Here is a 27,620-nt window from a genome sequence, read left to right as displayed (position 1 = left end):
GTCCTAGAACATAAATTCACATCGCAGTCTATCTTTGTGTTACTATAGTTTTAGTTGGATAGGAGGAGCATGTAATTCATAAAAATATATCTATGTCACTATATAAAATACACCTTAAAATCAACCAGTTTTCAAATGTGTGGTTTGTTGGTGGCATTTAACTTTGCTCTGCCCACTCAACACTCCCCACGCTGCCGCTGCACAATCCTGCCTCTCTCCATCCATAACTTAAGGTCGTTCTGCTTAACCATATTCACCCATAATGCATTTAAATGGCCTCTGAATGTACAATCTGCCTCTTAATTTGCACCCAAGTACTTAAATGATTCTATTTTTAAACATAACAACATGAAGGTTAAAGTGGGAATATTATGCAAAAAATATATATATATATTTTTAGCTTTCTTCTATATTATTGTGTTCTTCTATATTATGTTGTTCCCTCACCTGAAGAGGTTTTAGACGTCCCCAATGCATGTCTGAGTATTTCAACAATCTCTCACAGGCCCTGTTCAAACCCTCCTTATGGTTAGCTGTGAGATTCTGTGAAATGTTCCACCCACAAGCCGACATTATCCATGCTTCTACATGACAATCCTCCATAAATATACACAAGAATGATACAAACCTGTATAAAACAACTTCACAAACCTGATGAGATGTGCAGTAGTTTCATTAGTGGGACACATACTGATTGTGTTGTGATAGTGCTCTGAAGGGGGAGTGACTTAACATAGGGAGCAAAGGAAAGGGATATTCAGAACTTCAAAAACAAAAGTGAAACTTATAAAACATGCAAATATAGCATTTTCAAAACAATAAAAGTTAACATGATGCTCTAAATATACTATGTGTTCGCAGAAGTAAAATACTCCCTCTTTAAACAAGATCTGATATATTCTAGATAAATCTATGAGAGGTCTCCATTTGTTAACCCCTCTCCTCATGCACATGGTTGAACATAGCTTTGTAAAAGTCAGACAATAGTGCACAGATGTGGAAAGAATAGCAAATAGGAACTCATTGGCTTTTCCCTGCTTGGCATTCAGACACAGTAACCCTTGCTTTGTCAAAAGGGGAATTGAATAAATGGCCCTAACAACTCAGTGCAAATGTATGATTTGTTTTACAGATAAATCAATAATGCAATGCTTACTAAATGACTTGGTATAAATATGGTACAGAGATAATTGTTCATTTAAATGAATACGGTATGTAGACTAAGATGCAGATGTGATGTTCATTTAAAACTGAAATAATGGATCCAGGTTTAATGCTTTGAAAGAGCACCACTCTCTGACTTCTTTCCATTACTGCAAATTGCACTTATTGAATTCAGTTATTTTCTGTTCCCATCCAAGCAGACAGTGCATTAAAGCGTTCAAGGGAGTCCTACAGCAATAAGAGATAAAATATGACTTCACATCATGACAGATTGTTCACCAGTGTCTCATGGACCAGTGCACATCATAAATGCAACTATTTTATCTCGAAACTTAAAGAAGCCAAAACTGGTACTTTAGCTAGACAAAAAAACGTTCAAATCACATTATTTCATGGAAGAATTAGAGTTACACCCAAAAGAAACAAAAGAGAAAAAACCTTGTTTATTTAAACAGGCCACTGTTGCCATCTGGTGGTTGTATGTGTAGGTGTAAAATGCTCAATTCATTACAGTGGAATAAGAGTAAAAATAACAAAGAGCCTTGTGTTTTTTGATCTTTAGTGGCATTAGTGAGTAAAAATACTCATGTCTCTTCTGTGTTATTGTCTTTGGTGATATCAAAAGCATATTCTTTTTTTTATTATTATTCTTTTTGTCTAATTTCACAGTGCGTTTATAAGTTCAACTGATTAAAAAAATAAATGAAAAATCAAGTTGTTTACAATAGTCCAGTAACCCATTGAATGCACCAATAAAGAATTTGAGTTCCAGTCCCAGATGAGGGCAGTGTAGCTTCAGAAAAGCTCATCACACTTAACATTCCAGTGGTTTCCCTTTTCACATAAAGTCCACATTTCATGATAAGAGACATGTAACTTGTATTTGTAATAATGGAGAATTGTTATTGATTAACAGCACTGACTACACAGGTACATTTTAATGAATATGCTCCCAAGCTACCAAATGTTTCAGCTCAGACTTAAACATAGACACAGGTCTCATATCATCATAATCTACGATCAAATACATTGGCATTCATTTTTCTTATGTTTTATTATTTTAGACTACGCTAATACCACGTGTATTAATTATGGTAAGCAACACAAACCAGTGATCTTGTGGTGAACGATCGTGTATAGAACGAGCCGTTGCAAACGCAATATCTTAATAATATAATGCTGAGAACACATTACGTAGTCTTCATAGTAAATCCTGCATATTCCAAATTAAACTTTCACGTCTGACTTGCTCAGTTTAGTTAAAGCTCGTAAATAAAACATGACACAGCCTCTGTCTAATGGGCTGTGTGAATCCTAATAAGAAAACAGAGCAGAGGAGGCTTGTGTGTTTGTGTGACCCAGAAACAGGGTCCTGATTCAGATCCATAGTGAAGTGTAACCCACATCTGCCACAGAGGACTATGCCCAGGTCTGTGCGCTGTGTGGGGAAAGTCTGACTGTAAAAATAACCTATCTGTCGTTGTATCCAGTCATCTGCAGTTCAAATGTGCATTATGTCATCACATATTGTCACCTTTGAGATTATGGCTTTACCTGTATGGCATTAAAAAGATCTATCTCCGTGGAGACATCATCACACTACCCAACCAAGTTATAGGTCATCTCTGCGGAGAGGCAACCCTGCTCACTGTAGCAAGTAGAAAGGTATTTTTAAGCAATAAAAAACTTAAATTGAAAAGATAGAGATTGCAAGATTGGATTGGAAATTTGTCTTAGAAACAGAGACACACATAAAAATACACATATAAGACAGACATAAACATAACATATAGACACATCTACATGTAAACACATCACCTCCATAATGTGTTCATCTAAACACTATCAGTAATGCAGCCGTCAGTGTGAATCTCATGGACCATATTTATCCAATTCATCACTAATTGTCCTGGAATTAGCTCGGCTTTCTCGCTCTCATTTGCAGCACAACAACGGTGGCCCATATGGGACTCTGTTTTACACAATGAGAGGAGATTGATGTGGGGCTGATGCAGATTTGAAGTGCTCAGAGATTTGATATCACACAGGCCTTTGGGAAGTAGGGCTGGCAGCTGTTCTGTGGATGTGAGCCAGTCTGGAGCAGGGCCAGGGCATCAGGAGCACAGCCACAACACATCAGAGTCCAGGTTTAGACAACAATATTGATCTGGGCTATTTCTGATGAGTCCAAATTAGAAACAACCACACTTATACTTGAAGGGATGTTTTAGCTCAATAGTAAACATAATAGTTAGTACTTAGTTTTCATCTTCCCACTTCTTTTCAAGCTTAAATAAGAAAAAAAATATGAGAAATGTGCATTATGTGTGCTGGATACATGTGTTCATTAATCTGCTTGAAATAAAAAAAAACAACAACATCTAATCAAAACAATAAGACATCATTATAACCCACAACAACACAAAGTATAAACATCTAGGAATAAACATTAACCTTCACTTATTATAATGATTAAAATAGCTCTACCATGCTCCACAGGGCACTTAGAAATATTCATATAATCAGGACAATTATACTTGACGCTTAGCTAATTATAAGATTTCACTTTTTAAATCCTGCTCCATAGTATTACAGCCTAGACTTAAACTTGTTTTTTACACTACTTTTCACTTCTGCTGCTCTAATTCCCCTGCTGCCTCGGCTCTTGTGCAGAGTCTTTGTGTGTCTGTCCCCAGGCGAGGTGAAAGCATTGGCCCTGTTCTGCTCATATCCAGACGTCTGTAGTCATCTTTTCCATTTGCCCATCAGCCAACACTACACCGCCCTCTTATCCAGCGCTGATAGTGGAGACGGAGATCTGGGACTGGGGTAGAGTCAGGAGACAGTGAGTGCACGTAACATGGTGATAGGACAGCTTGAGGGATATGCTGCGATTTTGACACCTACGGCCCAGAGTTAAAGAATTCCACTAGCTTTCTATGAAATATCCCATGACTCCAAGTTTGCGTCCAAGAGGTACAAGCACATAACTTAAAGCTGCACTGTGTAAATTTTTTGGTTGCGGAGACCACCTGCTTGTCTCCTAAGAAATGTTACTGCTTTGCCTTGGCTATTCCACAGTATTGTGGTATACTTCTTAAATTCATTTATTCTTTGTAAAACGTGCATTCTACTGACTCTATGGAGATACATTTTATTTTAATGCCATGCTGTGGAACATTCCAGACAAAGTAATAGCATCTCTATGTAGACAACCAGAAAAAGTTGTAACAAAAGGTCATATGCTTCCTACTCAAGGTTTGGATGAGGCTTTATTGTGCTCATAGGGAAATTTGACCTCTACATCTGCGCCATCCTTCTCCGAGAGAGTTTACATCCGCTTGAGTGTCCCGGGTATGAGCCTTATCCCGGGTATGGGTTAGGAGCCTCGTCCCGGTTAGGAGCCTCGTCCCGGTTAGGAGCCCTATCCCGGTTAGGAGCCTTATCTTGGGTATCACAGTATTCTGGATATGATATTTACACAAGCTCAGAGAAAAAGGACACTCATATCCCTGTAAACATGAGGAACTACAGTCTCCTGGATATTTAGGATGGTAACTATGGCAACCACGACAGAGATATGGCAAGGAGCTAAACATGCTGGTTACTTATATGTTAACGTATATCTTTCTAACAAAAAATAAACTAAATGTGCATTAAAATAAGAACATAACACTGTGGGGCACTGTCATAGCATCAGTAAAAGGCGTCTTAAGTTGAAAATACAGCAGAGTCCCAAAAAGCCTGATCAGTTTGAAAGCAACACAAAGAGCCACAGAAATGAATATAGTGTTAAACAATGCCTCTATTGAACAGTAGTCAACCATAGGAGCAGTGGGTCTGGGAACTCATTTCCAGATTTTGTCGCTCAACGAGAAACTGCAACTCAAACTCTACACAGAAAGGCCCAGGAAACATGGAAGTCGAAGCTGAGTGTAAAATGTTAAAATTCAATAAGAAACGTTAATACTAAAAAAAAAAAAAAAAAAATGAACAAGTGAAAAAAGCAAACCAGAAATCAAATGCCCTTCTACCTTCATCAAAATTCAACATAACCCAGGATGAACTTTGACACAGAGGCCTTCAAATAAACATAAAACTGACACTAGAACAACAAAGTCCAGTCCATCCAGTCATTATGTTTCCATTTGTGATCAATACAACACTGTCAACACACTGAGGTCCCACTGGAAACTGTAACAAATTTACTTTGATTTGAAAAAAGAATTTAAATTATTAATAAACCAAATAAAAACACAAAATGTCACAACTTAAATTAAACCAAATTAAACCATCAACAAACAGCTTGAGGATTTTGAAAGGATTTAGCTAATCACACACAGTAGGAAAATATGTTATAACAGATGCGATTTATTAATTCATTTCATGTTAGTTAATAGTGTGAGCTTTTATAGCCCAGATTATGACATAAATAAGTAATCACAGAGAGTATCTGAATAAAACTGTATCTAATATTAAACCATTGATTCCATACTAGCCTGTGTACATGCTTATTAGCTGCACTGCTGCTCCACTAAAGCTCCTCCCATACAGAGGTTATGTAGGTCACATGTTTATAATTAGACCATGCATGAAGACACATTTACCAGGATTAATATTTATAAGCGGTCTGTATTTGGAGCAGAGATTTTGTTACATAAATCATACAGATCACAGGGAATTACTGTTCACTTTCTGAGTAAAGCGAACGTGGACGAGGATGCAAGAATAGGCAAAGAGTGGGCTACTGTTACTTCCATCCCAGCGCAATTATTACAGGAGAAAGTCAAAGATGTGGGTGGGAGGCAAGTCTGATACCCACGAAACAATCCAGTACAAATACTTTTTCAAATATTGTAAACATTTAATAACGTAATGATCTTGTGAAGGTACAAAGTAGAAAAGTACGAAGTTTATCTGTCCAGATCAGATAACAATATTATAACTAGGACTGCAAAGGTTAATCGGAATATTTATGACTAGTCCGCTATTCAATTTTGGTAATTGTAATGATTAACTGAACTATATACTTTACACCACATGACAAAATTTTATAACAAAGTCTGCAGCAGTATTCAATCAAAATGTCAAAAATGAAGAAAGTAACTGCAGATTTCCATCAATACGACAGTTCATTTGTACAGATTTTCTACTTAGGAGCCTTCAGTCAGCATAAGTTTGAAGATTTATCAAAGCAAACTGACTGGTCGACTACTAAAATAATTGTTAGCTACAGCCCTAATGGCAACTTTTTGAAACATCACCTAAATATGTTTGTTTCCCCCACATGATATCAGCCTTTTGTTGCTGATTCAGATTGTACGTAGGCAGTCCTTGTTTTCCAGGTGTGCAGCGCAGCCTAAAAAGTCCCCTGTTGTGTTAACTGTGAGAAACGCCTGTGTGCCCAGAATGAAGGAGCTGTCAGTGCAGGAGCTGGGACACTGTGAGCTAAGCATTACACATTACACACTGCTCTGAGACTCACACAAAGCAGCCACATCCATCTACATAGTGTCAACCTCCCTGTGGCTCCCTGTCTCTACGCCACGGATCCAAATCCTACTTTTCCCCCATAATTGGATGGATTTATTAAAGTTTTCGAGCAAAATCCAAGAACTACAGATACAGATAAATTTAACCATGAAGTAAGACTATGCTGATGTCGAGAAAACGCATATGACAGTTTTAGTGAAGAGGAATCTGCATTAGATGGAATATATTTTATCTCTAAAAGCGCCCATAGACAAGCCCAGAGGATTTAAGAATATGGTGTTGGAATGTGTATCTAGAATGTCAGAAAGTCATCTGGGAAAGTTTGTCTCTGCTCGGTCTCCTCGTGTGTCTTAAACGCTCCTCGCCTGTCACTCAGAACTTCAATCAGACTAATCATTTCCACAGTTAATTACATCTGTCCCCCGCAGAGCTGCACCGTCAGGCTCTGAATTCAAATGTGAGCGAAGCTACACCTGTGACAAATGTGCCAGATGGAACGTGTACACAGCTGTTTGGGAAGACTTATTTTTAAATATATCTTTTCTGAGGGAGAATACACCACTTGTTTGTCTCAGCTGAGATGTTATTGCTTTGATAAGAACATTTCACACTGTGGCATTAAACAAATCTCCATGGATGTCTGTGTAATGCCTCATTTGTCCAGGCATGATAAAAAGCAAAAAATTCTGCCAACTGGACAAAAGTTTTAGAGTAAAGAAGTTTCGTGGCGTCTTCAGTTCTAGTCTGGATATAAGGTCCACCGGCAATCTGACCACAACTGAAATATCCACTTGGGTGAGCGGCAAAACGTCTTCACTCTAAAACCTTTGTCCAGTTTCCATTGAATTTATCTTTTGCTATAAATCTCCATGGAGACAAGATGGTGACGCTACCAGGAAATGTTATAGGTCAGGACTTTGTGAGCGATTTAAAAAGCAGTAAAGAAAAAAAGCTAAATATATAGAAGTTTGCCTGAAATCTTATACAGTATGGTGTTAAAGTAATGCAATCACCATGGAGACAAGCAGCTAGCACCCCCTCACTGGAAAAGTTACATGGTGTACCTTTGGGAATAGATAGATTTCTATAAAGTTGCATAGTATTCCTATGAATTTCCTGTGAAAAATAACCTCTATAACTAACTTGCAATCAGAAAAAGACAAGTTATATATAAGTTATTAGAAAATAGTTCAGTTATATTCGTGCATAACAAACACGGATCTAAAATGGTAACAATTCCCTTGTTTACCATACGTAAATATCCAGATGAATTATTAATTTTAGGAAATCTTTGGAGCAAAAATGGTACTGTATCAAGGCTTTGATTTCTGCCGTAAGTCAATAATTGGATTTTAACAATTGCGCTTTAACCTTTTATTTTCAGAGCTTTTGAAAAATTCATAGGACAGAAAATGGCAGTGGATCGATACTAAGTTAACTTCTAGCTCAACCCTTGCGACAAATCAAAAAAGATATTATAGCCGACTGTGGAATATAGTGAATTGTCCATCAAAGGCCTATGCTGTGGCATGAACACCCGACAGAAAGTTCATTTCATTTTACAGAAAGTTTTGAGCAAATGTATTGTATAGCAACAACCTTTTTTCTGTTGCCCTTCTGGACGAAGTGTTTTCTCCTGGGGCAGTGTTCATAATAATGTGCTCTGAACTGTTCACTGAGGCGGGAGACTAGCACAGCGGGGCAGATGTGGACGTGTTCAAACAGCCCTCTGCTGTATGCTCCATGGATGTCAGAGCAGGCATTTACATGTGTAGGCACGACTACCCATCCTATAGGTACTATGAGAGACTTGCTGTATAGTTTACTCAAGGGGAAAGGCGTATTGGCTTTTAACATGTACAGTTTACATTGTTTACATTGTCCTTGCTCATGCTACGATACAAACAGGGAACGATGGTTGGACTGGACGTTATGCTAAAACCTCTATAGTATTGTGTTGTTTTTGTTGTGATGGTACAATAACTTTTTAGATGTGTACGGTACTTTTAAGGGTCACCACAAAAAAAACACAGTGGACTCTTTCAAATGCAATATTACACTTTTCATGTTTAGGACCAGCAAGTGTGATATATTGATTCTGCAAATATCACAATGAACAATATTGAAATGAATTTATACCACTTTCACAATAACCTTAAAACAGTAAACTCTTTTATAAGTGAATCATATGGAACATAATGTGGACAGCAATTTCTAAACGGTGCAATGAAACACTAAAGTAGTTAGTTCGAGTATCTGTAATGTGTTATGCAAGTTAATTAATGGACCATCTACCAACTCAAATGTCATCAAAAACGTCTAAAACTATGTAAAAATAAGAAAAAATTCAATACAAATGCAAAAACAAGGTGCATGTGATCTACTTCTAGCATATACTGAAGAATAAGTTGATATAGTAATGATCACGGCAGGCCTACTTGAAAAAAAATATTTGATCTTAATAATAATGCATTGTGCCTTGTCTAAACGTGGTACGGGTTTGACTTACAAGGGTTGAATCGGTGACAAACCAAATTATGTAAATAAATCAGTACAGGCTAAACCACCATACTGAAAACACAGACCAAAGAGAGTACATTTATTCCTGATAACTGTGCAGCCCTAGGAGACGAATAAATAAATATAATATGTTTTGTTTTTTCTTTGAAGTACAATAACTCAATATAGGTCATGAGAATCACTAATTACAGCTTCTAATGAGGCACCAAGATGAAAGAGGAAGTGCAGTTCTCTTTTCAGTAACTTACGGCTCAATGGATAATCTGAGACTGCACAGAAAGTCTTTGCATTTTGTTGTTTTAATAGATTTCTTTTTCAAACCAAGGTTCACTTTGTTTTCATGCCTGACAGTTTCGACTGCTCACTAGCTGTCTTCCTCAAAGTGGTCACGTAATGTTGCTGTTGCTATGACGAGTCCAGTCAGCTGATTTAAACAGGTTTTGGCGCCGTCGTCCTGCCTCCAGTGGTAAGAAGACAGCTCCAAATCTGCAGTCCGACTTCTTCAGGACAGTAACCCATGTGTGTGAGAGTACAAAGGCCTCCCCGTCCAGGTTTAAAGTTCCACTGGCATGTTTACGTATTTTGATTGCTTCCTTAACCCAGCTGACCGGACATGACCAACCACTCTGAGGAAGACCCCGAGTGAATGGTCAAAACTGTCAGGTATACAAACAAACTATTAAAAAATAAATAAAAATCTATCAAAATAAATGAGCGGACGACCAGATGAACCTCATTGGACTTAAGTCAAGTCTATGCACATTTAACCAATAAATTTGCATCTCCTCAGTGCTGTTTTACTCAACAGAATCCAGCCAATCAATGTCTCAAACAGACACCAGTGATTCCTCATAAAAGATCAGATCTCCTCTTTTTGTATGTGTTGGTATATTTGCTCATGAACACCACGCAGGTATAATCAGCATGTCCTTTGTCCTTCACTGAAAAACAAGGTGCATGCCAAAAACCAGTACACAACACAGTCTACAAACCCCAATGCATCATTTCGAGGAAGCAGTGTGTCCCCTTTGCCATTGAGAGCAGCAGACTCCGGCTTAGGGCAAAACTATATTTAAGACGAGCGCAGTGGAAATGTAAAAACTAAAAGAATCAAATATAATAGAGATGTGATATAATCTGTTTGTGGGTTGGGCCTTCCCTCTGGCAGTTAAACCTAAAGTCTAATAATAATAATGACAAGTCAAAATGCTGAGGTGTTACTGTGTGGCTCTGCTCCTCCTAAACACTATCAAATGTCCTGTGGTGATGAGTGCACTGTGTGTCTTGTGCTGGGTGTGCAGTCCTCACTTCATTACATAACCCTCTCAGCTGCATCCAGAAGAATTTACAAACACTCACATGGGGCTAAACTCCTCATGGCTCTGGGGAAGAAAAGACAAACACCTTGGCTGATGTCGCCTGAATGCTTTTGTAGAGAAGAGACGACCAAAAGAAAATCATTACAAAACTTTTCTTATAAAATATACTAAATAATACTATAACAGAAAGTAGTTAATGCAATCCTGTGTAACTTTCTAAGTAAAACAATAAGATCTCCATGATGACAAGCAGGTCTCTCCACCAGCTAAGTAACATAATGCACCTTTAGCTATTGTTTATCTACTCTAGAGTGATGTATTTTTTTTTACTTTTTCAATTAATATTTACCTTAAGACATCATACACAACAGGCATTGTGGTTTACTTTTTTAAACCAAGCCCTTTTTGAGAGAAGTGGAAACGATGGGGTTGACATTTTGGTAAGATCTTAGCTCTTGATCCAATGAACCCAGGAACATTTTGGTGATGTAATAACAGAGATGTGCAAAGGTAAAGTACATGTGCTAGTCTTTAGAGAATATGATCATTTGTATTGCTTTAATGTTCAGAGGCTGTTAGCTGTAATCCTGAAGGCAATGTGTTTGTTTTATTTGGCATTAAAGATTATAATGTAATAATTTTTTGTATTTTATATATTAAAGTAAGCATATTTTTCTACAAAATAATTTATTATATTTATGTCATATCACATTGAATCCCACATCCCACACATAGATTTGGTCATGTAGAAAATGCTTTGCGAGATCAAGAAAGGCAGAAAAACAAACATTATCATAAACTGTGCTGTAGCTCAGGCTGTTCTGAGAATAGCATGTCAAATTAGTTAGCTCCACTCACTGCATTTGTTTCTACATCAGCACACAGCAGTTTTCCACTGCTATCATGCTAAACCAATCATACTGATTATTCGCCCAAATCTAGGCCATGTCTAATCAACAGAGCCCACTGGGATTGGATCATTATTTGAACCATGTGCTGCTGCTACAGGGGCACATGTAAAGTGCAGATATCCATCTCTCTGTCAAAAGAAAGGCACATCAGTCAATCAGTGTTCGAGACAGCCACACTCCTGCTGCTAGCTCCCGACTCCTCTCCGTCAGTTTCCACTCAGCCTGATAACGTAAGTCCTGCTCCTCCTCGCCGCGGTCTATCAGCTCCACTGTCAAACACATGTCTCTCTCCAGGATCATTGAAGCCAGCAGCACATTTGACACCTGTCTGTCTCGGGGTAATCTCGGGGAGGAGCGGGACAGTCCCCAGCGGGACAGAGGACCTCTTTTAACCTCTCTGTTCTTTGCTTCCTCTTCCTCCTTTTTTACCAATGTCACATTGATGTCCTCTGATGAAGTAGATATAGTAGAAGAGCTCTGGTTGGCTGAATCCAAACTGTCACTTGAAAATGACTTCTGTGATTGGTCACAGTCCTTTTGGTAAGCCAGTTTCCTGGTACTTCTATCCAGTCGGTTGAGAGACAAACATGGAGGCCACCTGATGGACAGACACCTGGTGACAGTGAGCCAGAGGTCCTGTGGCCTGAACAGACCTGATCTCTGAGGCAGTGTCTCACAGACCTCCTGTGCCTGTGCGGGGGAGCTCTGTGTTGCTGGCTGCAGCTCAGGGAGTGGTGCTCTGCTGGAGCTCTGTGGTGCTTGGGTTTGGACTCCTGTCTGTGACTGGGCTTGTGGGTCCTCTTCAAAGCTGAAAGAGCAGTTGAAGCCCTCACTTCTCTTCATTCGCCTCGCCGATAGCATGTCAGAGTCAGTCCACGTTTCCTCGACTGATGAACTTGATCTGTGTCGTAAAGAGTCCTCATCATATGATCGCTGTTTCCCGTCTGAGTCAGTGGAGCTGCTTGCCCTTTGGCCTTGGTTCATATTTCTAAATACATTTAAAAAACTGTAGCATCATAAACATACCAAAACACCAACAGAAGAACTATCGATGTGCTCGGCCCGTCCATAGTATGTGCTCCGAGTGGCACAGCGGCTGCAGCGCTGGGCAGTGATGATGCTCTGATGTCATGCAAACGTGCACACATAAACAAACCCTGTGTGGCGATGTGTTCACGCTCCAGTCGAGTTAGCGGTGACTTGCCTCAAAGGGAAGTGATGTCACAACGCATGATGTCATAGCGCCCCTCAGACCGGAGATGCCCTACCCCCAAATTTGGCCTAGATATGCATTAGAGGGGGCTTAATGTGAGCAAATGTCTTATTTTGCTGTTGTGGCTTTTTCATAATATTATATTAATGTCTATTTGAAATCAAAGGTTATGTATTAAAATATCTTTAAATAAGGTATGAACACCCCAAGACCTTAGTTTCTATGAAATGTATATGGCAAAAATTCCAGAGGGTGTGAGATTGGCACCTGCTGGCATATTAAGCACTGAAGTTGTTTTAATCATAATAAAAACAATGGCATAACTGCTTTTTGGGGAACCAAAACATTGATTTAACAAAATAATTTTACATTCTAAATACTGTACATTTGTATAGCACTGTATGTGTGTGTTTCTGTACCTGATGTACGTGGTGTCCATGCAGTTCATGTGGTACAGTCACTCTGCCTCGTGGTACACTGGTCCTCCCACTGCCACGACAACGGTCCATGTTAGATCACTCACTGTTCTCCCAGGATGCCATTTATGGACATCCAGCTGCACAGAGGAACATGACTTTTAGTTTGTTCTTTATTACATCATCTCAGACCAAAAGGACAACGAGTAATCCACTCAACAGGCTGCACGACTCTCTCACACATGGACTATAGTCAGGGAACAGGAGCTTTAATACCACGTACACAACGGATGAGTACAGCAGCACCAAAAACACAAAACAATAACATACTACTGGAGGTAAATAGGAGGTTTACGACAACTGTTTTTTTTATTTTTTCAGCCATTTAAAAAGACATTTTTAAAACTTAAACATTTAGGTCTAAATTTCCTTACATGGGAACTGCATCACTACACTATTTTAACCTCCTAGGACATAAACTCTTGTATGGCATGCTTTATTAATTTCTCTTTGTTATTTGGGCAGATTGGGACCTGATGAGTGTAAAAACTAATAATTATCTTTTTACATTATGAGAAAAATTATGTCCACATATGAGGACATTTGTTCTCCATTTTAATCATTTTGACAGAACACATTAAAGTCACATTTGAATAATGATTTGCAAAAACTATTAAGTACCTGAACACAGCAACATGCATCCCTAGTGCAAAAACAAAATGAGAAACAACAACTGTGCCGCTTGGAACAATGTGGCTCATTTGAAATGCTGCTAACAGCATGCCTTTTACAAAGTCCATATTGAACCTAAACTATAAAGTGTTACACTCTTCTGTCACCACTAAGTGGCAGTATAATGACCCCATATGTGGACACAAGGACCTTGTAGAGAAAACATTTGTATTGTGGCCTAGACAACCCAAAATGTGTTGTCCACATATGTGGAGGCCAGGTCCTATGAGGCTACACACTATTTGGTTCCTAATTGTCCTCAGTGGTTCATAACACAACCCCTGGTGTTGTATATTCCTATGGGTCACGTCACACTGTATCTTATTGAATGATGTAGTGAGGACTGAGGAGGAACACAGACCTTGGCTGCACAGGCTGTAAAATGTCCCCTGGCAGATGAGCACTTGGCTGGGCTTCATACCTCTCTCCTCGTGTGGGTGAAGATGTCTGCACTTGTGCCTCATCCTGCAGAACCCTACAACCTGCTGAATAATGCAGTGAGTTATTTCTATGCGGTGGAAGAGAAATCCTCTTTAACATAGTTGTCTGAAAGGGTGGAGTATTCTGAGTAATTCTCCTATGGTTAAAAAACGTCTTTACCCAACTGACAATATTTGGTAGCCAAAGATATTGCCAAGGCACAATATTAAATACAATATTATATATTAAATACATTGTAAATATATTAAAAAGGATAGTAAATACTATGTTCTATACTTACATGGGTTATTTTTGCAACCCGTTGTAAGCAACATCCCATAAACTGGGAGCCTATGTGTATGAACGACGAATAAAAGCATAAAACTAAACTGAGTCATGCAAAAAAGTCAGACATTGCTGTTCACTTTTTTATACCAAGCCCCTTTGGAAACTATGGGATTGATATGTTGGTAAGATCTTAGCTAGTGAACAAAATTTACTATATATTTTCAATGCAAAAAGGCACTTCAGAGACACACGGTGAGAAACAAGATATGAAATATGGATAAGAGCTGGAAAGAGGACAGAACAGAGTGAAAGTCCTTCCTGTTATCTATTTTGGACAGCATCTACATTATTCACAATAGCGAGCCAGGGAACTGTACATGGGCCATTAACTCACCGGGGCTGTGCAGAAAATTCGATAAAAAGAAGAGTTCAGCGGGAGCAGGTGAGTTCAACAGCATTTCCTGATACATGCGACAGACGGCCACACGAGGGCGCACTTATCCACTCTGCACGCGTTCTAAACCACTGTGCTCATAAGGCGACTTGTGATTGGCTGAATGTTTCCAGCAGCCTTTGCGAACGCGTTTCTGATTGGACAGCGCGAAGTGGGCGGGCACAATGGTGGAGTCTCATTGATATAGCCTACAGCTGGCGGCTCCAGACTAAAAGCTTGCCACACGGAGTGAGAGAAAGGTCTGAGAAAGTGACGGAGGATTCATGTAGGGGGCTTTTTAGAGGAAGACTGGACAGGTTTGATCGTTTTTGAAGAGTGGCACACCAAAGAAATAGACAGGCCAAAATGCTTTGCCACGTTACTCGTCCGGATTCAGTAGTGATGGAAGTGGAAGTTGATGCGAAGGCGAACGGTGAAGATTGTCTCAATAAGGTAAGACACAAAAACACTTCTTTACACTTACACTTCTTATTTTGTTGCAGCCTAAGCAGGACAGAGTCATTTATTGCAGCATTTGTTTTGTAGCCTATTTGTTTTAAGTCGGGCTTTCTTGGGCTATTACTTTTTAAAGTTTGCATGCAATTTGTAGGTTAATTTGAACCCTTTCATAGCAGGTTATTAAGGCTTCCGTAGCATATTTCAGTTTTCATGTAACCCGCTCATTTACAAGGAAACAAAATGTCCCATCTTCAAGTGCGCGCTTCTACAATTGGCTTATGCATCAAAAATAAGTTTAAGTGTTCCAAATCATCTTTTCTCGTGATCTGACATCGTTTTTCTTCTCTGCGGACTCGTGGGTAATGTTCTCTTCCTACCTGCACGGCTTAGTCATGTGCAAATGCTCAGGTTACTCCAGTTCATTCTTGTTCCTGCTTCTAAAGTGTGGGGGGAAAACGTGCACACGCGCTTAGGCACTATTCAAACTTCCTCTCTTTCTGATCACTTGCCAAGAGTTGTTTTCATCCAACTGTAAATCCACTTTGTATGCATGGCTTATTTCCAAACTTGCCCTGGGTATGAATGGGCTTTTTTATTCCCATCATGCCGCTGGAGATTCCCGTAGCAGACGTTTAGCAGCAGTCCTTACGTAATAAGTCCCGGGCCGGCCGCTGTGGAGGGGGCGTGGGAGAGCTGAACCCCTTTACGCCCTTCACTGAGGCTCCAAGTCCTCTTCCAATGGGAGATTATTGGTGGGGCTCCATCAGCATGTGAACGAGACGAGGGATTCCAAGGGTACAAAGTGCTTTAGACTGTACTGAACCCCCAACTTCAAATGATGTGTGCTGACAGACACTAGGTCAATGACTGTTACCTGCTTCAACTTATATAACAGTCTACATCAGTCAGCCCACTCACTAGGAAAATGTCAAGGTGAAAAAATGATGGGCCAAGTGCTATAAGAAGAAAAAATAAAATCAAAAATCAAAAGCTGTTACATTTTTTACTCCATTTGGTGTTATTAAAATAAAAAAAACAAACTTGCATCATTAATTCCTTAAATGTAAACAGACTTTTAATAATTGTGATTTAACTCAAGAAAATAGTCAATTTCCTCCCTCTAAAACATACTTTTACTGACAGAGGATTAGTTCTAAGTGTATTGAGATGGGGGACCATACGCACACATCTGTCGTAGCCCTAAAGCGTCACATCTCCATCACATTTTTGCGTTGTTGTAATCATGCAACTACTAAACTCCTGTGTCATTTTATCCAGGTTTGCAGAAAGTTGGGCATAATTGAAGCGGACTATTTCGGGCTGCAGTTCACAGGCAGCAAGGGCGAGAATCTGTGGCTAAATCTGAGGAACCGCATCTGTCAGCAAATGGACAATGTGACCCCGTGTCGACTCCGGCTCAGAGTCAAGTTCTTTGTAGAGCCCCATCTCATCCTCCAGGAGCAGACGAGGTAGGTTTAACATTCAACCAAGTGCCTTGCCACATATAGGACCCAGCTGAAGTATGTGTCCTGACTTACAGCAGTTCAAATCATGACCACTGCCAGAGAAAAATAGACAGACATTTTTGTGGCAAGTGAACCGCAGCAGAAAGCACGTGCTGCAGAACAACAAAGCCATAGTTTGCCAGGGCCTAATCTCATCACTTTGTTCCTGGTTGAGCAGATATGCCCTTTAGTAACCTCTGTGGTGGCTCCTTCCTGGGTTACTATAGGTCATTCTAGAAAGAAACAACCAAGCAGGAAATGTGATCTAGCTGCGCTGAGGCTATGGGCTCTTTGTGATTCTCCCTGGGGACTTCAGTGACACATCCAGGACCTCTGCTACTGCTCCATTCAGCTCTAAATAACTTCTGTTGTGCTTATTGTTTCAATTGTGAGACATTTGCACTTGGCACAAAAGATGCAGACAGCCTGGTTTTACATGTTGAGTCACACATATGCTGTTTTCCATATAGTTTTCATTTACCTACAGTACTGTGCAAAAGTTTTACAAGTTAGGTAATGTTCAAAGTAAAGGGTATCAATTGTCTAAAACTCACCGAGCTGTCAAGAAACCATTGTCTTTCACATCTAGAACTGAAAAATATAACATTTTTAGAGAGTTGATCCATCTCCAATTGTTGCTGCTTTTTATATTTTTGTACAGCACAATCTTTGTATGGAGTAGGACATTTTATCTTGTGCCTCCATCTGATTTATAAAGTGGAAATGTTGGCAGTATGTATTTTTCCATCAGTATGTATTGGCAGTATGTATTTCCTTTGCTTGTCTATTGATAGCATTTGAAATCTTCAATTGTGTAATTTTTATATATATATATATATATATATAATAGACTCGCATCAGATGGCGCAACAAACCATTAAGAGCACTACAGAACATTCTTTTACTTTCTCATTCAATTCCTTATAGATTGTCCCAAATGGTCTGACACTAAGCACTTCTGGACATTGCCCTGTTGTATTGTTGAATAGACAGTTTGTTGAGTCAAGATATATTTTTAATTAACTGTTGTTTCTTACACTTCTTTCCTTCACTGGCCTATATTTTACCACCAGCGTGAAAGAAAAGTGAAAGGTTGTGGGGATGTCATGGAGGAGGGCACTTGGCTGCCTGACCTCCCCAAGATTAGCAGGGGTTATCAACAGATGGCAGGCGGCAGGCCTGCGCTGGAGGGGCGGGGGTCACTGGGGATGTTATAATAAAGGTGAGATAAAGATGTCATATGACAGAGAAGGGTAAACCAGGTGGCTTTTAAAAACTACTCACAACAACTTCAAGTAAACAAAGTGTTCAGCTCATCTCTCAATTATAGGCCAGAAAACATACGGTAGGCTGCAAATGATTTGTCTTGATAAATTGTTCATTGATTTCTTCACTTGAGGTTTTCATTTACCAGTGCTGTAATGAGGACCAAGCAGGCAGAGAGCCCTCTTTCTCTCACTGCACGAGTTGTTACCTTTGACCTAGTTTAGGGACCACAGCCTCAGAGGGGCTTGTTCACGCTCACACTAGCAGTCACGCTTGTTTTGTTCATTTGTACTAGGCTTTACATTTTCTCAGATCAAATTCATCAAATGTTTTCCATCCCACAAGGATTCTGCTCCTAAATCTTAATACTCATCTCCACCCAGTTGTTCCCGGCACATTTAATTCACGTGTATCACATACTCATTGTGTCTAACCCATATGTTTTACTTGGCAAATGGTGCAAGTTGGAACAAATCTTGCAGCAGAATATGGAAAGAGCGGAGCAGGGGGTGGGCCTATACATGAATTACATAACCACCACCGCTGGACTCAGAGCGCCTTACGTAAGGAGTGCCACGTAAAGCCCGGGTCACCGTTTGTTTCACACATACATGCAGATTATTCAGTACATTGTGTCTGCTTTATATACTCAGCCCCGCGCTGACTTTTACTTTTGCTTTGTAGAACAAGTCAGCCATGCTGATTAAAACATCTAATTGGCATTCGTTAGCACGCCTGTCATGTTCTTATTTGTTCTTTCCCGTTTTTGTAGAAAAACACTGGGGAAGTGTCACCCAGCGGCCCCAACAACAGCCTGTTATCCGCACCATTAGGCCCATTTGCTCCGAGTTAAATATGTGAATGTTTCCCTTCATTAGTTTCACTGTTTAACATTCTGATCAGGACAGAGCTGTACCCTCCCAGGGCACCGCTATCAGTCCGGCTTCATCAGGGTCACTCTCATTAACCCTTTGCACAACTCACTCTTTATTCTCCCCCTTCAAAATCCAAATGCCTTTACACTGGAACAGGCCTCTTATATTTTCTTATTTCTGGAGTTGAGCACTCTCTGGCCTCTGAATTCTCATTATTTAATAAAATGTCATGATGGCTTTGTTGAGATCTGTGAGCTTGACCAAAAAGTGCCACTGAACAGGCAGACCGGTGTTGGGTTGAAATACTTCTTGCTCTCGGTTCTCATCGGTTCTCATCAGTTCTCATCAGTGCTTAATTACTTCTCCGACAGTCACTCTCTTGTTTCTGGCTTGTGCAATTACAGGCAGACTAACTCCTGCTGGTTTTAAGGAGTCGAAACAAATCTTCTTTTAGTGGCTGCATTGGGAGCGTGTCTGGGCCCTGCGGCACAATAGTGACTTGTCTACCACTAAACTGGACATCTGTTACTAATGGACATGTGCAGTGTTGGAAACAAATGGAGCAAATCTGTCAAAATCGAAAACTAATGACTGTTTAAAAAAGATGCATGAAATGTCAAACTCCTCAAAATTTTAAGTTACATTTTGTTGTTAATTTTCCATGGATTCAACCAGACAAACCCTAGACGGCATTTATCTCTGACTTGTTTTTATTTAAATTGCAGTTTCATCACTTCGCACAGAACACAAGAGGCATAACCAGGCACTTTGCAGGCAATTTCTTCTTTGTTTCATCGACGCACAAAGCCGAGCTGCAAGAAACCACCTATTTTTAGCACTGTAGCGTCTTTGCTTGTACTAAGTTGGGCAGATTATAAAAGTTGTATGTGTAGTCATATTTATTCCATCATGCATACCCTTCGGATAATACTGCAGAGGTTACTATAGTGCATTGACTGAGAGTAACCTCCCATCACTGCTTCTGGCAAGAGTTATTTGAGTAGCTTACAAACCGCATTGTTCAGAGCGCAGGCCAAACTCCTCTGCTGATTGGCTAGTGCAAGCAACAGTCTCCAGGCCTAGGCATTGAGTTTCAGTTTGCAAGGGACTTTTTGTTCCTTTTAGCAGTGGCCTAGTTGACAACTTCTCTGTTAAAGAAAACGATATACCACAGTGAGAAACTGCCACAGTAGTATTTTATCAGTGTTTTTATCAATGTTACCAGCACTTTATTATTGTATAGCAAAAGTACAATCCTACAATAGGTATTTGTGTTAGTCAAGCTTTTTTGGAAATTGACTAAGAATAGGTCTAAGTTGCTAGAAAATGTTATGTTCTTACTTCTGTTTTGGTTCAGGGGTTTTTTGTTACAAAGAAAGCTTGATGAATATTGTATTTGGAAGAGTTAAGAAAAAAATCAATTTTAAAAGTTCAGCCTCTGAGAAAGTCTAAAAATAGACCATTACTGGCAGAGTCCAGGCTTGTTTTAATTGAATTACTTCAACCAGACTGACATTCCTGGACCTCTGCAGCTGACCCTCTTCTCTGGCTCTCTCCTCTTTGTTCTGTCTCTGAATGACTGACATAAACAGTGTCTATTATGACTAGCTATTCAGTCGTTATTGGTCAATAAATGTGTGAAGGACGAAGTCAGATGAGTTGTAAACAGCACTTAGACACTTAAGTTGTTGCTGATAGTCCTGGATCGTGTGACTCACATGTGGGTTAGAAAAATAAAGACTGGAGACCTTGAAGGGCTCTTGGTTATGGAAATGTGTTTGGGTAGAATTTGTATTTAAAAAAAAAAAAACACTAGTTGGCATGCACATCTTGCTAAGCATATTTTTCAACAATTCTAGACTGATGACATAGTGCTGTATTAATGCAATCTTTAGTCTTCTTTTTATTTTTTACAAAAAAAAGTTTGGAAAGTCAGTACTGGGACATGGACAATAATGGGAACGTTTATTACGAACCAAAAAGAAAACTGACACTTTCATTTTTGAACATTAATTGATCTTTTAAGTTATTTTTTAAATATTTTTGTGCAGGTACCTTGACCTCTGCATGGTTTGGCCTTCCCAACATATTTATGACTAAATGTTATTTGTCCTTGTTTTTTTTAAAGCTAACTAATGCTGAAAGGTGAGGGGGGAGAAGCTGCCTAGTAAAGCTTTTACAGGGGTTGCTTTTGTGAGTGGCAGCTGTGTTAGTCATTTCACATCCTCTATCTCCAACCCATGAACTCTAGTAACCTCTGTCAGCGCTAACCTGTTCCACTGCACATTCTAATAAGTGTTTTCTTTCACAAACAGTGGCTGGAATTACACCTTATGTTTGGCTAATTACAACGGTCAACATATTGTTGCACTATGTTTCATGTGACTGTATAGTCAGACATAATAATTATGTTTATTATTATTAGAATATAAAATAAAACCTGATTTAGTCATTTAATTTTAAACGTGCTCATATGGTATGATGGTATTTAGTAAAGTATTTCAAGCATTTATTTACTTGTATGTATTTTTCTAATGTTTTATACATGTTGACTTGTTTTCAAGCCCAGACTAAAAATAAATGGAATTGTGGCAATACTTAATTAAATCCTTGTTGGGTAGTAAACTGGTGTAACCTCCAGTGCCCTACAGTAACCCTCTTCGGTCGACCTGTAGTTACCTAGCATTTAAGTCAGCCCCATTGTTTGCGTCAGGCAGGTATCTAACCAGCACGGCCGCATCAGATAACGCCTGCTGGGCCCGACACAATGGAGCGGCCTGTGTGCGTGCTCGCTCATCGGAGGGAATGGGGATGTTAACACCATATCAAAGCACTGTTTGTTATGCCTGGGGCCAGTCAGTTGTTATGGTCCAGAGCTTTGTTGGGGTGGAGATCGTGTGCCTCACAGCTGCACATTTCAGCTTCTGTTGATCATTTTTGGAGGTGTTTTCAGTGTGCGTTTGGGAGGAATGTCTTGTTGTTGGACAGTTGTTCCTCACTTACAGTATGATGTGTGTGCATGCACCAGGTGGGGCCCGCTCCCACCAGAGTTTGACTCTGTCCTATGAGGACCATCACATCATCTATGACTGGCTGTTCCCTGTGCTGTGATAAGACATCTCTCCAAGAAGCAGCACAAGACAGTGTATGGTGGAAAATCTTATCGGTTGAAGGATGGTAAACAGGAAAAAGATGTAGATCAGGACTAAGTGCAATTTCTGATGAGCTATATATTCCCATTGAAGAAAAAAAAAAGAATGGAGATGGATGGATCGAGGTAGAAAAAAAAATCCTACAGAATTTGTCCTTAGTACTGTCCAAATTGACTGACATCACTTCTAAAAGTAGGTCTCTTTCAGCGATTCTTCAAATGAACCATTGCCTCTAGGGAGTTCTTTGTTAAAAGAAAATAACAAGCCAAGATTCAGTCTGGCACATCAGGGTGCGGCAAGCCAAAATATTCACAGCAAAAATCCAGGCTGGAAACTTTTGGGCTGTACTAGAAACACAGTGTGAAATCCTATCTGACTGTTGTTGTGGTAGGAGGAAAAACAGGTTGACTACATGGTAGAGTAAAGAGCTGTTGAACCCGTTTATCAGTCCAGTAACAAGTAGCTCTTCAATCTTCTTAGAGGTTAGTGGGCCAGAGGTCATCCCACAGAAGGATCTGCGGGGGTTACTACAGTTCATCCGTGTTGGGGATGGAAAGAGGGTGGAGGTAATTTATTCTGTTGACTTATTTAGCAGAAGATGACAAAGACATTTTGAGAGTTGTTTGTTGTAAACATACTTATTGATTCTCTCAGATTCTTATATATTTTGGCTTAAAAAAAAAAGACCAGATGCTCTTCCTGACATAGCCCGAGCTAGTCTGATCACACCTGCTTGTAACATTTGTATTGAAGTAAAATAATTCATTGGGGAAGTTGCACTTTAGTTTAATTTCGTTTGTACTTGACTAGAAAAACAGAAGTGTCTTTTACTGCCTTTTAGTCATAACACTAAAAAGGTCAAATGTATGAGATGCTGGTTCAAAAAAGCAATAAGACCTTGTGCTCTGGGTGTGTGTCTGTCTCTATTGGCTTACTGCGTCTTCATAATTTCTGCGTCTTCCTGACCAGCTGCGTCCTTTTATCCACAGACACCTCTTCTTCATGCACGTGAAGGAGGACCTCCACAATGGGCACCTCCGCATGGGCTCTGACCAGGCTGTGGAGCTGAGTGCGCTGCTCGCTCAGGCCGAGTTTGGGGACTACAACCAGAACACGGCTCAGTACTGGTACTCGGAGTTGGGTGGAGAGGAGCCCAGCCAGGATACAATGGACAGGTACGGTCTAATGTGATAAATGTTCTGCTACAATAGGACTGGGCGATGTGGCAAAAAATCTAATGGATCAATCAATTTTGTGAACGTAACCGTGACAGACTTTTAAGCATTGGCATTTAACATAAAATCTTTCTTAAAAGTCTGAACTCTGTGTGTTACAGTAAATGATGTAGAGCAGAGGATTGGCTGTAGACCTCTCTAATTAAAAAAGACCCAAGCATATCATTGGGGATTGGAATAGACTGAAACTTGAGCTAGATTAAAAGTCGATTAATTGCACTGCTCTATACTACATTCATTTAAGTCAGTAGATCATTTTTATTGCGTAAAGTCAATTTCACTTAATCCATTATGTAAAGAGTATAAAGCCATCGATATCAAATAAATGATTAACTATTAGTAACACTAGTACTTCTTATTGGCACTACGGTACAGTGTGTACAGTCGCTGTTCTTGTGGTGAACCTTATGTAATGGTCCTATTATTACATTATCAGTACGACCTGCTGACCTGTTTTACGTCAGCGCTGTTCTCCCAGGAGTCATTAGTTGAGTCTGTAAAGATGGACTGAAAGTAAATACAAGCTCTTCTGAAGAAATGGGCTGAGGATGAAGATGGACATACAATGTGGGGAGTGCTTTTGTCAAAAAACATTCAGATGAAGCTGTATCTATGTGCCTTTTATGCAGATAATTATCATTCTAAATATTGCACTTTTTGCAATTACACATTTGTTTAAACAGTGAAGCCATTATTGGACCAGCTCGCAGCTTGTAAAGGTGGAGTCGAGACTGAAATCTGTAAATCTTGGACTGCAGTCAGCCACATTCTCTGGTAGTTTTTGTTTTGTAATGTGTACAACAACAGGGTTTATACATTCCCATAAAGCCTGTTAACTGATAAACACACTCTACACACATACAAACCATTTATCATGCAACAACAACATTCACTTCTGGTATTACATCTCTTATTTGTTGCAGAATGATCTAAGTGTTGTATAAAGTAACCTAGGCTGTAACGTGACTCTGCCCTTCGTGTGTGTGCAGTATTGTGGCCCGACACAAAGGCCTGGAGGGGCTAAGCCAAGCATCTGTGGAGTACCAGGCGTTGCAGCTCATCTCGTCTCTGGAGCACTATGGGGTGGAGTGGCACTGGGCCCGGGACGCCAACGGACAGAGGCTGGCCATAGGGGTTGGACCTGAGGGCATCGCCATCTGCAAAGAGGACTTCACCTTAGAGAACAGGTACAGGCACTGGAAGTAAAGGGTGTTGTATTGATGATGATGATGATGATTGATAAATGATCTATCCACTTTTCATGTCTAACTAAAATGTAACTCTCCTAGAATAAGCTACCCCCTCATCCAGATTGCCACGCAGTCGGGGAAAAGTGTTTATCTGACGGTTACCAAGGATACCAGTGACAGCATGGTGCTCCTGTTCAAACTGATCAGCAACAGAGCGGCCAGCGGACTGTACAGGGCCATCACAGAGACGCATGCTTTTTACAGGTGAGGCCAGGGTTCCAGTAGCTTTTATCTGCTGTATTATTTGCCAATCATTGACTAGTGTGCCCTGAATGAGAGCACGTTTCCAGTGACAGTAAATGATTGGTAGCCGAACTCTTCCTAAAGTAGGTTAACATATAAAAAACAGTTTAACAAGTTGTGCTATTTTACAACACAAAAGATCGTGAACAAAACATGCCCGTAACCTGAGTGCACTGAAAAATACAGTGACACACTTCAGTTGGGACAATTCAAAAGGCTGAGCTATGAAATTGCTTCACTGACAATGGAATGAGGTACAAAAGACAGGCTGGCCTTTTAAGTTTTTTAGCTGGCAGTTTGCAGATTTTTGTATTCTGATGAGCATAGCGGTCAAAACAGTAAATGATAAATGAGTAACTGATAAATATTTGTTGTTTTTAAAATGATCTTTTTGATTTTCTTTTAAAGATGTGACACAGTAACCAATGCTGTCATGATGCAGTACAGCAGAGATTTTAAGGGACATCTTGCCTCTCTTTTTCTCAATGAAAACATCAACTTGGGAAAAAAATATGTTTTTGACATTCGCCGCACTGCCAAGGAAGTGTACGACCATGCCCGGCGGACGCTATACAATTCTGGGGTGGTGGACCTGGTGTCCCGGAACAACAGCGGGGAGCGCTCCTCACCCTCACGATCTCCAACCAGGGACCCGCAGCTGGAGGAGGGGCTGGACTGTAGTAGCTGCCAGCAAAGTCGCGAGCTCCAGGAAAGGCTGCAGAAACTGCGGGAGGCTCTGCTCTGCATGCTCTGCTGTGAGGAAGAGATCGATGCTGCCTTCTGCCCCTGTGGACATATGGTGTGCTGCCAGACATGTGCCAGCCAACTCCAGGTGAGCAGCCTATTTCATTTTAAAAAAACGTAGCCAAATCTATGCAGTTATGAATACGAGAGCAATTGCTTTATATATACAGATGTTTTGTGCTTCTCGTCAGCTCTTTACAGCACCCAAAGCTGTGCTAAAACTCAGCTGGCCTCACTGGCCTCTCTTAATCAGCTAAATGAGCTCCATCTTTGAACAGATGGTGCAAGTGTTATTAAGGGATTATGGCAGCCAGCAGATTCTGCCCCATGACTGAATAGAAAACGTGACTTGGCTAATAGTTGCTAATGAAGTAGAGAAAAAGTTTTGATTTAGACTTTGTTCTCCTCTGACCTTCACTTATAATGTCAGCAGTTACTAATATCTGCTGGGTCCGTCAGCACCTTTCAAAGGCCAAGAGCTCAAGTGACTCAAGCACAGTTTAGTACTGTTTCAGTACTATATACTGTATTGGCTGTTGTAGCATGGTGTGTTCAATGATTAAAATACCCATTGTCTCTGTCCACAGTTGTGTCCTGTGTGCCGGTCAGATGTGGAGCACGTCCAGCATGTATACCTGCCCACATGCACAAGTCTGCTCAGTCTCACCCTGACAGACAACCACCAACACCGCAGCAACATCCCAACTCCTATCTGCAGAGACATGGCCTCTCCTCACAGCTGCCCTGACTATGAGCACAAGATCTTCCACATGTGAAGAGCATCATGTCTATGGACTAGCAAACGCAAAAGTCACAAAGATCTATTAGTGACTCAACCACTCCACCTGCTCTGTGCTCCTATCTGAACACCTGTCTGTTCAAAATGTTGTCAAATTCACGTTTGTTCTAAACACTTCCCTGCTGCAGTTAGTTTTAAATTAGTTTCTTATATTTTGTTAAATTATTGTATCAGTTGACCTGATCAGTTTTGTTTTTTGTTCTATATCAGGCCCATGGCCACTCAACTCCTATATTTTATACTGTACATATCCTTTATCACTTTTAATGCTGCCATTTTAAAGCTCGTCACAACTGCATTTTACTGTGTGTCTAGTGAGATGCTTTTTATATTTAATTTCTTGTGTGTTATTTTATCCACATTTCCATGCCAATGAGGGGGAATTCAAAGGGAGGCAGCTCTGCCTGTGTGGTGCACTGCATACTAATGACACTCACTGAAATATGGTCCAGGGCTGTGACCCGGAGGTCTCAAAGGGTCTTTGTACCGATACAACTGTGACCAAAGCCAAACCAGTATGTGGCTCACACTCCTCTTCAAATCAAAGACTACACTGCACATTCTGTCAGGATTATGCCAACACAAAGTTAGAAATAAGTGACCACAATTGTTGTAAAATGGGTCTTGGTCATGCAGTGGCTGTCTTCTTTGTAAACCTCCAGTTATTCCTCTCTGGGGTGTAATCGTGAGTTGTTTGGATAATTGAAAGGGTACTAGGAGATCTACCTGTGCAATACTGCTTTCGAAAAGCTTTTCATTTTGTTTTATTTAATTTGAAAAAAACTATATTTAAAAAAACATTGTCACTTTACCAAGGAAGTTTTCCTTGTGTCTGTAGGAGTTGGCCTTAATGTAGCAGAAATGCCGTGTCTATCCTAAACTTCTGCAGACTTTGTGTGAAAAGGAAAACTCTCTTGCTGACTCAGTCACTGCAGGGGAACTTTGATTATTTTATCACATTGTACAAGTAGCAGTTTGTTTCTGTTTTCTGAAGCAAAAGCCACTATTCTGTCAATGCGAGTAACTCTTAGAAATAAATTCTTTTGTATTTTAACAAAGGAGAAAGTATTAATAAAGGGTTTTTTTATTCTAACTTGCATTTTTGTGTTACTCTGCACATGCACTTAGTTGTTTTTGAAAATTTTTCTTACATTTTTTACCTCTAACTTTAGCTGTTGGTCCT

General features: G+C 40.0%; 2 protein-coding genes across 2 annotated transcripts in view; one reads left to right on the top strand and one right to left on the bottom strand.

Moving 5' to 3' along the window:
- Nucleotides 1-27,620, bottom strand: part of tpd52 (tumor protein D52) — a 369,330-nt gene that overhangs the window by 86,366 nt on the left and 255,344 nt on the right. The gene's annotated exons all lie outside the window — the stretch shown is intronic.
- On the top strand, nt 15,089-27,523 carry mylipa (myosin regulatory light chain interacting protein a). The gene is made up of 7 exons (XM_033974984.2): nt 15,089-15,362; nt 16,647-16,837; nt 23,156-23,341; nt 24,391-24,588; nt 24,691-24,855; nt 25,303-25,726; nt 26,226-27,523. Exons 1-7 carry the CDS (start codon nt 15,276-15,278, stop codon nt 26,412-26,414), a joined length of 1,440 nt encoding a protein of 479 aa, XP_033830875.1. The 5' UTR covers nt 15,089-15,275; the 3' UTR covers nt 26,415-27,523.

This window comes from Periophthalmus magnuspinnatus, chromosome 11 (genome assembly GCF_009829125.3).
Source record: "Periophthalmus magnuspinnatus isolate fPerMag1 chromosome 11, fPerMag1.2.pri, whole genome shotgun sequence".
In the NCBI taxonomy this organism is placed as follows: domain Eukaryota; kingdom Metazoa; phylum Chordata; class Actinopteri; order Gobiiformes; family Gobiidae; genus Periophthalmus; species Periophthalmus magnuspinnatus.
This window is presented reverse-complemented; position numbering and strand designations above follow the sequence as displayed.

Bases quoted from the DNA above. Each gene is read 5' to 3' on its own strand.
- mylipa (XM_033974984.2), top strand. From the start codon at position 15,276: ATGCTTTGCCACGTTACTCGTCCGGATTCAGTAGTGATGGAAGTGGAA. The intron at 16,838-23,155 runs GTAGGTTTAACA...TTTTATCCACAG, and splicing joins ATCCTCCAGGAGCAGACGAG to ACACCTCTTCTTCATGCACG. The intron at 23,342-24,390 runs GTACGGTCTAAT...GTGTGTGTGCAG, and splicing joins AGCCAGGATACAATGGACAG to TATTGTGGCCCGACACAAAG.